General features: G+C 35.6%; 1 protein-coding gene across 2 annotated transcripts in view; it reads left to right on the top strand.

Annotated features, from left to right (window-relative positions):
• LOC136033969 (pleckstrin homology domain-containing family G member 5-like) overlaps positions 1-13,539 on the top strand; it is a 405,461-nt gene that overhangs the window by 194,896 nt on the left and 197,026 nt on the right. For both annotated transcript variants that reach the window (XM_065714997.1, XM_065714998.1), the window contains one exon: positions 3,357-3,496. In XM_065714997.1, coding sequence (XP_065571069.1) covers positions 3,357-3,496 — 140 coding nt within the window. The remainder of the gene's footprint in view (positions 1-3,356; positions 3,497-13,539) is intronic.

Below are 13,539 nucleotides of genomic sequence, written 5' to 3'. Positions count from 1 at the left end.
GACGAGGGGGCGAACCCCCTCATATATGTAATAAAAACATGAGCACACAAAAGTTCTTTACGTAAGCTAAGTTATAAGTTACGTATATCTTTTACTAATAAAAAGATTCGTAAAAAATGAAAAGTTCTAGTTGCCTTTTTAATTAACCAAAAAATTGGAGGGCAACTAGGCTTCCTCTCCCACTGTTTTTTCTCAAAATCATTCGATCAAAATTATGAGAAAGCCATTTAGCCAAAAAAAAAAAAAAATGCAAATTATGTTTTAATTATTCCTCTGCGGAGAGCCAAAATCAAAACATGCATTGATTCAAAAACGTTCAGAAATTAAATAAATAAAAAAAGTTTTTTTAACTGAAAGTAAAGAGCGACATTAAAACTTAAAACGAACAGAAATTACTCTGTATATGAAATGGGGTTTCCCCTCCGCAATCCCTCGATCTTTACGCTAAAGTTTGACTCTTTGCCACAATTCTAATTTTCAAAACAATTAAAATTTTTAGCGTAAAGAGCGAGGGATTGCGGAGGGGAAAACCCATTTCATATACGGAGTAATTTCTGTTTGTTTTAAGTTTTAATGTCGCTCCTTACTTTCAGTTTAAAAAAACTTGTTTTTTTTTATTTAATTCTATTCAAAGCTTAAAAGTATGGAAGCCTATGACACTATTTAAGGTTATTTATCTTAGTAAAGATAGGCATTAGATCAAATGATTCTTTAGTAGCTACTCAAAACCGACTCTTGGAATATGAAGATGAAATTTCCTCGATTTTCTAGCTATATGATCAAGAACGCAGTTCAAATGTGCTGACTAAAACCGTGGCCATTAAAAATACTACTAATGTCCAGTTAATATTTTACTTATATTTTAGTGACACTTTATGCAAGAAAACTCGCTTTCTGTTTTCAGTTATCATTTTGTTCAAAATTTCTTTTGTTTTCCTTAAGATAGTTGATTGTTATAATACCGCATGTCAAAAATAACGTTCGTCCCTGAACAAGACCATTGCGGACTATCTTTGGATTTTATGTTTTATATCATTCGTAATTTTCATAAATAAGCATCCAATCTAATCAGAAAACAAGAGATAGATATACAAGCTGACAAGAAATAATTTCAGGGGAATTGCTTGCGAATACCAAATGCGATGTCTTGTTACAAGCTGCTCAGACGGGATCAGTAAGGAATATAAAGCCCTTCGTGATGTTAATAAAGTGTTTTGGAAAATTGCATTACATACTTTCGGGTGCTCGGTAAAAATTCAAACATTGTTCAAAGTTTCCGTAAATTCAAATAATAGCAAAGATATCTAGTGTTAAATAATGAAATAGGAAAACGATGGAAATTTGAAACAAAACAATTTTTTCTCTTTGGTCAAAAGTAAACCGTCAAAATGCAATAACCATCTAGAGGAAGGTCTTGAGTAATTCTGAAGATTTTATAAATTTTGCTCTAGTGATATGAAATGCAAAATACTTACAATTAAAAAAATAGATTCTTGTTATTATTTTTTCTTTTAATAAATTTGTCTTTCGTTATGGGGATTATCGTAAAACTTCTGTAGCCAGCGATGCGAAAAAAGTGGAGACTATGAAAGGAAATAAATTGTGATGGTTTGCAATTTATTTAATCGTCTTCAGTGCGTTGTTTCCTGGCATTGAATTGCAATATATCACTAATGACAGTAATTGCAAATACTAGGCAGAAGTAAAGACGAATTCAGACAGATTTTTCAGCTACAAGGGAATTCCAGTTTTTGCACTCTACCCCTTTTACATTGTCTTTTGAGAAATATAGAGTATACAAGCATTATCTAAATAGCACCACAACAGGCGCTGTGTCCGAGGACAAGTGTAACCCCTTACCCCCTGGCACCCTTGCGAACAAGACTTATTCCACATGACTTCGTTAAACTGGAATATGTTCTTTTGCAATGTCTCTTAACCTTTTTATAATTATGAATCTCCCCCCCCCTAATCCTGCTTTTAAGTTAGTTCAAACATTTTCACAAGAAATTCGAATTGTGTGCTATAGTACTAAAATAAAATGCAATTTTTTCATTTTATTGCATCCAAGCTTATTGTAAACAGACTAAAATGACAGAATGAAGGATCGAAAGAAAATAGTCAATATGATTTTCTTAGAAAGAAATGTGAAGCATTACTTTGTTTCTCAACCTGTTTAGAATGGCGACTCACCCCCTTCATCTGGTCTTTAGTTATTTTGAACATCTTCGAATGGATCCCGACCCTCTTAATCCAGTTCTTAAGTTATTAGAATAGGTTGCACAAGAGACTCAAGCTGCTTGTTATAGACGATTTCCAAAATGTAAACAATGTGAAATTCTTATCTGAGGTATCAAAAACCATGTAGTATGTGCTTTACAGTAAGTGTTGCGAACTTCGTTAGCGCCTGTAAAAAGGCTAATACTAGAAATCACAAGCAGTTTCTTAGAATCTTGTTGATAATCAGTTTATTCTTGCGGGATACTTTGATCAGCCTGTTGGTCATTAGGATCAGCATCAAGTTCTGCGACGCATAACGGATTATGAAAACAAATCAGAGGTAGCGCTATAGCGTTGCCTATAGCAAAGGCCATATAGCTCCAACGTTTTATTATTATTGTTATTTTTTCCCAGAGGCACCTCATATGGCAGGGATCGCCGTATAAACTTCAAAGGGGGCTCATTCGATTGGAGATCGAAAGTTCTAGTGCCCTTTATGAGAGTCAAAAGTGATCGGAGGACAAATCTTTTTTTTTAAAAGCAAGATTAGCACTAAAAATGTGTTTTTTAATCATCCTCTTTCATTTCACATGAATTGCCTTATTTGATCTCATTTTATTTATCAGTCCTAGTTGAACTTCGCTGAATTAAGGATGTTGGGACTGTTTTAATATTTTTTTTATTTTAGTTATACTAGCTGTTTCCTGTTTTAAGTTTTTCTTCTTATGTATTGACGTTTTTGCTGAGGAAGGCCCTTGGACATAGGGCCGAAATATTCATTCTAATAAGATGTCTTGCGAAAAGAATTTCATATTGTTCTTCTTGTTTTTCATGTTTGTGATGGAAAGGCAGTGTGGTCTTTGTCGCTATTTATAAAATTAATATTTTCGTAATTATTTAAGTTACAACCCTTCTTCCACAAAAGTTCACCCTCCATAACGCCCATCTATCCTCTTACAATGTAAAGCTACTAAACATTAGTTCATTAGCCTTTTATAGGAGGCCGAATAGTTAATTTCTTCTCTCAGTGCCTAAATGTGTTTACACTACGTTATTTTTGACAAACCAATTGTTAGGGGGACTCTGGTATTCACAGTTGGAAGAGAATTCTAAATGAGCACTTTTTATTATTGCAGGGACGCCTTGGCCTCTCTTTGTGAAAGACGCGGTCTAGAGATCGGAAATGTCTCCGTTTTTCTTGATTCTTCGAAAACACCATTAGCCTTAAATACAACGGAGACATTTTGGCTGGGTGGAAAACATATCCGTATAAAATGTAAGTAATAATGTTACTAATTGACATACTTTACTTTTAGTTTTCACTCCGTCAAATGCATAGGTTGGTATCACCAAACACAATGGAAATATCAAAATTGTTCTTCAAGAAAGAAATCTTACATCATATGTTCTCTATGCAAGAAGTCAATAAGTGACATAACCTTGTTATCCGGGAAATTATTTATAGCTTTTTCTTTTCGTTTATACTAAGGGGCAGCACGATGCAAATTGACAAGTTTTCACTTTTAGTTTTCACTTTTTAGTTCTTCAAAAAAGAAAGAAGAAGAAAAACACAATCTATAAGAAACTGGAAGGTGAAACTGTGTACCGAAGAAATGCTTACATAAATATTTCGTATATAATAAAACTATATAATGTCATTAAAGGATATTCATAAAAAAAAATACACAGGCATACAAAATGAAATAAAACAGCATAGCTAATTCATACCTTTCCATCTAAAGTTTGTCAGGGAAAGGATTAAATAATTTTTCTATCTATCTAAAGCTCTTGGCAATGCAATAAACAAATAACAAATTGCAATAAAAGCAAACTATTTAATTTAATTTCTCTTTGCAAGAGGTCGATAAGTCTGATTCATAAGTTTGCTGAACCAAGTAAACAAGCTTAGCATAAACGGATTTGCTCCCCTCCCCCAATGATTTGGAGGAAACATTATAAAAAGTCCCTGTCCTTTTTTATAGCCATGAGAAAAAACCGTATAGATATAATCATTAGAGATTTTAGTTTTTTAACCACATTTTATAGTTTAGAGCATAGTTTTTCTATTATTACGATAACTTGCTTTAATGCTATTACTGACAAAGGCTCTGTGATGATGAATGAGATGACGAAGGCTTATTAAACTAATTTTTAAAGTTTTTTTTTTAATAAAAATAATATATCCCTCTCTTAAAAACAAAAATATCCAAAGATTCGGACTTATCATTTCAACATTCGAAAAAAATCAGTTGTCTGAGAAAAATAGATAAAATATACCAGATTTTTTCTTTAAGAGCCAATGCTAGTATTTATCACATAAAACTCAGGGAGTTTCAGTTTTCGGATGCTCCTGATTCGATTCTTCGGTACTTCGAATTCGATCTGCTCCATTTAATACTAAACGAACTCAGCTACCAGCTCAAAGAGTCTTTTGCTCTTAGTTTGATTATCAGAGATTCAAGCAAAGTTCTGTCAAGAAACTAATGAGAACGGAAGCCTTGTCACTCATTGATGGGATTAAGAGAAATTAAGAGTTACGAGCGCCACTCACAATGTAAAGTTGATGAGCAGAACTAAATTAATTTTAAAAAAACACAATTTTAAGTTAAAATTTTAGATTTTATTAACAGGCTTTGGTTTATTTTGATTAAATTGATAATTTTATAAACCTGGGCAGATTTTTTAATTTTTAAGCTATCATCAATTTATTGAAAAATGTTTAGGCCTAGGCTAGTATGCTGAACATAGCCTAGTCGGAAAAAATGAATACAATATATCTATTGTTCCATTAGGCAAATGCGGCACCTTTGAATGCAACTCCGTGCTAGTGTAGAAAAATTATTAAAAAGTAAATACAGCCAAAACTAGCCTTATAACTTTGCTCAGTAACGCTAGATGTTTTTTGTTCTTTCCTCAGAGACAAACTCCATTTTTTTTTTCATCACTTTTCCATACTCTATGGGGTCAAGGTTTAAAAGAAGAATGTGATATTTGACATTTGACATTCTGTTTGGAAAAATTCAAAAAAGTTTCCAGGAATTTTAGCGCCTAATTTAAATTTCAGGATATACAGATTCCCACTCAATTTTACCGATTAGGTCCGTTTTAAATAACTCCTTTCCATCTATGTTGATGGAACTGTTTTTATTCGAACACTTTCAAACAGTTGAGAAATACCCCCCCCCCCAAAAAAAAAAAATCTTAAGTTATAGTTTTAATTGGAAAAGGAATATTGCAGTGAAGTTAAACACAAAAGTTCATACGAGATTTATGCAAAGAAATTTCAGCTTTTATTGTAGTTATTTCATTCGTAGTTTGAGCTTTGATTTATTTTCTGTTTAATCTAAATTAAAGTCATCCAAATAGAATTCCTTTGGGAAACTAGTCTTCTATGGATTTTTTACTTAACCGCAATATAGTAGCATTCTCAATACAATGTTCCAAATCACATTTTTTTGCAGTAAAAGAAAAGAAAAAGAAAAGCTATAGAAATAGCTCAAGGCTATGAAACCTCATTCTTCAATATCGTTGTAACACACCTAGACTAACAATGAAATGATAATAAGTCCTACGCCTCGGGAAAGGAGGGTGGTCAATTTCTTTTTAATGATAGAACTATTAAAACTGTCAACAGCGATTATTCGCCACAAGCGGTGTTGTAGGGGTAAAGCAGTACCAGTAATATTGAAAATTAAACTGCCTTATAAAAGACACTCTTAAAAACCATCACAAAATTCAATAAGTCAAACTTGAGCATTGATTGACGACGCTTCTATAGTCCTAAGCAGCTTATCCAGTTAACTGGTATTAGTAATAGGCTCTCACCTGTAATTCCATAAATTCTTCAAAAATAATATTAGTTCAATAAATTATTTATTTACAAAATAAAGAAAACTGTGGGGTTTTTAGGTTGTTCTAAGGCTATGAGCGTAATAATTTGAATGTAGTGGTAAAAACAGTTAGCCAGGAGCGCTTTCTATTAGTGGCTTGGATTTGCTGTCCAAGTTTAACCATTTCTTGTCTTCTTGCGAATATCGAGCTGGACTCGGTAATACTGTAACAAAAAACACACAAAAAAACGAACAAATAAACACAAATCCGTGATCTGTCTTGTCGCAAAAAATGAAAAATTCCACATTTTGTAGATAGGAGCTTGAAACTTCTACTGTGGGGTTTTCTGATACGCTGAATCTGATGGTGTGATTTTCGTTAAGAATCTATGACTTTTAAGGGGTGTTTCCTCCTATTTTCTAAAATCAGGCAAATTTTCTCAGGCTCCTAACTTTTGATGTGTAAGTCTAAATTTAATGAAACTTATATATTTAAAATCAGCATTAAAATGCAATTCTTTTGATGCAACTATTGGTATAAAAATCCGTTTTGGTATCCGTTTTTTAGAGTTTCGGGTACTATTGAGCCGGGTTGCTCCTTACTACACTTCGTTACCACGAACTGTTTGATAATGTAAGCCTGTAAAAATTGTAACTTTTATTCAAAACGTTGTAAACAAGTCAATTGATTATTAGATAAGGTTATTTTGATTAATATTATTAGAAATATAATATTATTAGAAATATAATAATAATATTATTAGAAATTATTAGAGGGGTTTTCCCTTTCTGAAAGCAACTTCTTTTGATTTTGTTTCAGCTCCTTTGTCCCTGACTACACACCTGTAAGTATTAAGCGAATTGGTGAACAAAGAAAATGAAATTTTTGGGTCACGAATTTCGACGAATACGACCCATTTTTCATTTCAAAATAGTGTAACCTCATTGAGATTTCCCTGATCCAGTCTATATACTATGAAAGTTTCAAGTCAATCGGAGGATTTTCTCTTTTTGTAAACTAGTCAATTAATTACTAAAAAGGAAATACTTTCTTATTTTGAATCTCTTTCCCTTTTACTAGAGTGATCATTGAGTCTGTATCCCCACTGCGGTGATAAGATTAGCGATATTGTATTCGCCTTGTCTTAATGCTTGGCCAGTGTGGAATGATTACAAATGAATTGACTGAGTTGAATCTTCTGCCTCATCAGGGATAATACGTCCTCAACGGAGGTAATAGATTCATTCATTGAAAAAGAAACCTTTATTATTATTATAAGCATACAAATCAGACGAGGGGATTGCTTCCAAGAAGTAAAATATTAGATGTGTGCCACATCTCGTATTGAACGTCAAATGAATGTCATATGAAGTTGAAAGAAGAATATGTTCATAAGTGTAATCGGGATTCACCGCATACAGTTATCAATGGTGTTTTAGAGGTAAAGGTGAAGAATACGTTTTTGGATTTTACAATCCCTAGCGGTGGCGCTGATCTCCGTTTTATGGTTTTTCAACCATTAAGTGTGATGGAGGGCTGTGGGTCAGCCATCCTTTGTTTTCATAAACATTTTCTTTTTACCTTCCCCAGATCTCTCCAGACTTTTTAATTACAAAAAAAGAACATGTTTTAATTAAGCATATGAAGTAACTTTCTTATGGCACTCACCAACTCAGACACAATGAAGCATTAGCCTACTACTAATATTGTTTTTATCTCTGGTTCCCTAGAATGTGCCAAAAAATTATAAGTGAATAATCAGTGTTACATCTTTTGCTTGAAATACCTCACGAGAGCCCATAACCGTTCACTTTCACATTTAGGTTTGGTAGTTCTCACAATTTTCTGAAAAGAAACACTTTTCATTTTTGTTTTTCGCTTCTCAACTTTTCAAAAAACGTAACAAGTTTTTTAAACTGCAAGTAAGGAACGACATTAATACTTAAAACGAACAGAAATTATTCCGTATATGAAAGAGGTTGTCCCCTCCTCAACGCCTCGCTCTTTACGCCAATTTTTTTTATTGTTTAAATAATTAGAGTTGTGACAAAGAGTCAAACTTTAGCGTAAAGATTTGGGCGCTGAGGAGGGAACAACCCCATTGAGGAGGGAACCAATTTCTAATCAAATGAGCCGTCTCCGAAGTTAATACGATTATCCCTTCCATAAGAACCCCATTTGCCTCCAGGGCATAACTTACAACGCCTACATCGGTCACTGGGGGTTTGTGTCGACACAGGAGTCTTCTTGTCTGACCTTTGAACTACTTCTAAAAAATGTCTATCTCAAAATTTGCGTCGGATAAATTTTGGGAAAAATGGCGTAGGGGAGCTAGTTGTCCTTCGATCTCTTTTGACTTTTATAAAGTGAACTAGAACTTTCTATTTCCTATCAATGAGCCCTCTATGAAGTTTATACGAGCATTCCTTTCATAAGAAGCATATATGCCCCCAGGGTAAAACTTAGAACGACTTCCCACCGGCCCCTGGGGTTGTATTGACACCGGAATCTTTCATATCTGACCTTTGAACTATTTTTGGCAAAATAGCTATCTCAAAATTTTTATCGGATAGGTTGGGAGAAAAAGGAGTGGAGGGGAGGGGGCTAGTTGCCCTCGAATCTCTTTTGACTCCTAAAAAGTGAACTATAAATTTCAATTTCCAATCGATGGAGCACTTTCTGAAGTTTATGCGAACATTCCTTTCATAACAACCATATATGTCTTCAGGGCATAACTTACAATGCCTGCCCCGGGCCCTTGAGGGCTATGTCGACAGCTGAGTTTTTTTCTATCATACCTTTGAACTATTTTTAACCAAATGGCTATCTCAAAATTTTTATTGGGTGCATTTGGGAAAAAGGGGCGTGGGGGTTAGTTGTCCTCCAATTTCTTTGAACTCTCAAAAACGGAATTTGAACTTTCAATTTCCAATCAAATTAGCGCTCTTTGAAGTTTATACGAGTATCCCTTCCATAAGAACCATATATGCCTCCAGGGCATAACTTACAACACCTGCTCCCTGGCCCTGGGGGATTGTGCCAACCCTGAGTTTTGTTATATCATCTTTGAAATATTTTTGAAAAAATGGTTATGTCACAGTTTTTATCGGATGGGTTTGATTAAAATGGGCTTGGAGGGGTGGAGGGACTAGCTGCCCTTCGATCTCTTTGACTCATAAAAAGTCAACTAGAAATTTCGATTTCGAATCAAATGAGCCCACTCCGAAGTTTATACGAGCATCCCTTTCATAAGAGCCATATATGCCCCCAGGGCATAACTTACAACGGCTGTCCCCGGGCCCTAGGGGGTTTTATTGACATCGGAGTTTTACTATATGACCTTGGAACTAGTTTTAATAAAACGACTATCTCAAAACTTTTATCAGATTCATTTGGGAAAAAGGGCGTAGAAATGGGGGGGGGGGTAGTTTACCTCCGATCCCTCTTGACTCTGAAAAAGTGAACTAGAACTTTTAATTTATCTGAGCATCCCTTCTGCAAGAACCATATTGGAACCCAGGGCATAACATACAACGCCTGCCCACGGGTCCTTGGAGTGTGTCGTCCCCGGAGTTATGTTTTATGATCTTTGAACTACTCTTAACAAAATGGTTACCACGAAATTTTATCGGACGTATATGGGGAAAAAGGGTGTGGGTGGCTAGTTGCCTTCCGATCACCTTTGACACTTAAAAAGGGCACTAGAACTCTCGAAATCCGGAGTGTGTCGTCCCGAGAGTTATGTTTTATGATCTTTGAACTACTCTTAACAAAATGGTTACCACGAAATTTTATCGGACGTATATGGGGAAAAAGGGTGTGGGTGGCTAGTTGCCTTCCGATCACCTTTGACACTTAAAAAGGGCACTAGAACTCTCGAAATCCCAATCGAATGAGGCCACTTTGAAGTTTATACGACGACCCCTGCCATATGAAGTGCCTCTGGGGAAAAAAATAAATAGATAAACATCGGAGCCGCATGGCCTTTCAAACAGTTCGTGGTAACGAACTGTAGTAAGGAGCGACCTGGCTCAATAGTAAACAAAACTCTGAAAAACGGAATTTTGTGTATACTAATAGATACACCAAAGGAATCTAATTTTTATGCTGATTTTAAATATATAAGTTTCATCAAATTTAGTCTTACTCATCAAAAGTTACGAGTCTGAGAAAATTTGACTTGTTTTGGAAAATAGGGGGAACAGCCCCTAAAAGTCATAGGATCTTAACGAAAATCATACCATCGCATTCATCGTATCAGAGAACCATACTGTAGCAGTTTCAATCTCCTATCTACAAACATGTGGAATTTCGTATTTTTTGCCAGAAGACCGATCACGGGTGCGTGTTTATTTGTTTTTTTGTTTGTTGTTTTTTTCTTCCCAGGGGTGATCGTATCAACCAAGTGGTCCTATAATGTCACGGGAGGGCTCATTCTAACGGAGATTAAAAGTTCTAGTGCCCTTTTCAAGTGAACAAAAAACTGGAGGGCACCTAGGCCCCCTCCCACGCTGATTTTTCCCCAAAGTCAACGGATCAAAACTTTGAAATAGCCATTTTGTTCAACATAGTCGAAAAACATAATAACTATGTCTTTGAGGCTGAATTACTCCCCACAGTCCCCGGGCTACGGGCTGCAAGTAACAAACTTTGACCAGTGTTTACATACGGTAATGGTTATTGGGAAGTAAGTATACGGACCTTTTCAGGGGGATTTTTGGTTGGGGGGCTGAGGGGAGAGGGATACGTGAGAAGATCTTCCCTTGGAGTAATTGGTCATGGGAGAAGAGAAATTCGATGAAAAACAATGAAAAAATAAATATGAAAAAGTTTTTTCAACTGAAAGTAAGGATCAGCATTAAAATTTAAAACGAACAAAGATTATTACGCATACTGGGGGTTCATCTCCTCCTAGATACCTCGTTCTTTACGCTAAAGTACTTTTAGTAATTTCAACTATTTATTCTACAGCCTTTGTTATTCAGGGGTCATTCTTAAAGAATTGGGACTAAATTAAAGCTTTAGTGTATAGAGCGAGGTATTAACGAGGGGGCAAACCCACTCATATATATCATAAAAATATACGAATATAGAAGTTCGTTACGTAAGTTAATTCGTAAGTTACGTATATTTTTACTAATAAAAACACTCGTTAAAAATTAAAGATTCTAGCTGTCTTTTTAAGTAACCAAAAAATTGGAGGGCAACTAGGACTCCCCCATCCCTTTTTCTCAAAATCTTCTGATCAAAACTAAGAGAAAGCCATTTAGCAAAAAAAAATAATACGCAAATTTCGTTTTAATTATTCATTTGCGGAGAGCCAAAATCAAACATGCATTAATTCAAAAACGTTCAGAAACGAAATACAAAAAAAACAAGTTTTTTTAACTGAAAGTATGGAGCGACATTAAAACTTAAAACGAACCAAAATTACTCCATGTATGAAAGGGGCTGTTCCCTTCTCAACGCCCCACTCTTTACGCTAAAGTTTGCTTGAGGTTGGGCGTAAAGCTGGACGTTGACGAGGGAACATCTCCTTTCATACAAGGAGTAATTTCTGTTGGTTTTAAGTTTTAATGTCAGTCCTTACTTTCAGTTAAAAAAAACTTTTTTTTTTATTCCGACCTCATGCCTAAGAGCTGATTAATTAAAAATAAAACAAGTTTTTTTTTTAACTGAAAGTAAGGAGCGACATTAAAACTTAAAACGAACAGAAATTACCTCGTATATGAAAGGGGCTGCTTCCTCATCAACGCCCCGCTCTTTACGCTAAAGGTTGACTCTTTCTCTCAACTCTCCTTTTTAAAACAGTAAAAAACTTTAGTGTAAAGAGCGGGGCGTTGATGAGGAAGCAGCCCCTTTCTTCCATTTTTTAGAGTTTTGGTTACTATTTAGCCGGGTCGCTCCTTACTACAGTTCGTTACCCAGAACTGTTTGAAACACCTATGCTCTCTTGTAATGATCGGAAACTACCTTAATATAAATTTATAAGTGCTACGAAAAGTACTGGCTTCAGCTACCCATTGCACAGCCTCGTTTGATTGGCTAGGTGTTACGGAAACATACCAATCATATGGAGTAAGGCGTGGTTCCTGGAGACTTCGCTCGTTATCTAACATCAAACAGTTCGTGGTAACGAACTGTAGTAAGGAGCGATCCGGCTCAATAGTAACCAAAACTCTAAAAAATTGAATTTTGATGTCAATAGCTACATCCAAAGAATCACATTTTAATGCTGATTTTAAATATATAAGTTTCATCAAGTTTAGTCTTGCCCATCAAAAGTTACGAGCCTGAGAAAATTTGCCTTATTTAGGAAAATAGGGGGAAACACCCCCTAAAAGCCGTAGGATCTTAACGAAAATGACACCATCAGATTCAGCGTATTAGAGAACACTACTGTAGAAGTTTCAAGCTCCTATCTACAAAAATGTGGAATCTTGTATTTTTTGCCAGAAGACAAATCACGGGTGCGTGTTTATTTGTTTGTTTGTTTTTTTTTTGTTTTTTTTTCTTTTCCCCAGGGGTCATCGTATTGACCGAATGGTCCTAGAATGTCGCAAGAGGGCTCATTCTAACGGAAATGAAAAGTTCTAGTGCCCTTTTTAAGTGACCAAAAAAATTGGAGGGCATCTAGGCCCCCTCCCACGCTCATTTTTTCCCAAAGTCAACGGATCAAAATTTTGAGATAGCCATTTTATTCAGCATAGTCGAAAACCATGATAACTATGTCTTTGGGGATGACTTACTCCCCAACAATTCCTGGGGGAGGGGCTGCAAGTTACAAACTTCGACCAGTGTTTACATATAATAATGGTTATTGGGAAGTGTACAGACGTTTTCAGGGGGATTTTTTTGGTTTTGGGGGTAGGGTTGAGGGGAGGGGGCTATGTGGGAGGATCTTTCCTTGGAGGAACTTCTCATTGGGGAAGAGACTTTCAATGAAGGGGGCGCAGGATTTTCTAGCATTATTTAGCATTATCTATCATGGGGGAAGAAAATTCAATGAAAAGGGCGCAGGGCGCAGAACGAATCTGGTCACGTTAGAAAAAAACGTCAAATTCAGAGCTTAATATACAATGCTAGGTGTTCGGAGCCTCTCTATTATGGAGTATAATTTGAAAATAACACAACTACACGAGCGATAAAACATATATACCACAACCATAACTCAACTAACGAAAGAACTGCTAAGAGATAACACAACTATAAAGCGAAAACAGGTGAAAACTAACGGGAAAATAAACGAACTAAGAGGTCGAAGGGGCCCAGAGAAAAAATATAATCCTTTTCGAATTTTGAGCCTAACTTCCGCAAAGAAGTAGGGGAGAGTCGGGTAAGACGGACCGGGGGGCAAGACGGACCTTTTGTCATTGCTCGACTTGAGCGTCACCTTTTTATCACTTGTAGAGCTAGAAACAACGGCCATCTAGTGGCAAGTTTCGGAGCGAAGTCTGAGAGTTGAAGCCAATCTTGTCTTCGAGAAAA

Source organism: Artemia franciscana, chromosome 12 (genome assembly GCF_032884065.1).
Source record: "Artemia franciscana chromosome 12, ASM3288406v1, whole genome shotgun sequence".
Classification (NCBI taxonomy): Eukaryota; Metazoa; Arthropoda; class Branchiopoda; order Anostraca; family Artemiidae; genus Artemia; species Artemia franciscana.
Note: the sequence above shows the minus strand (reverse complement) of the source record. Positions and strands in the feature narration are given on the sequence as shown.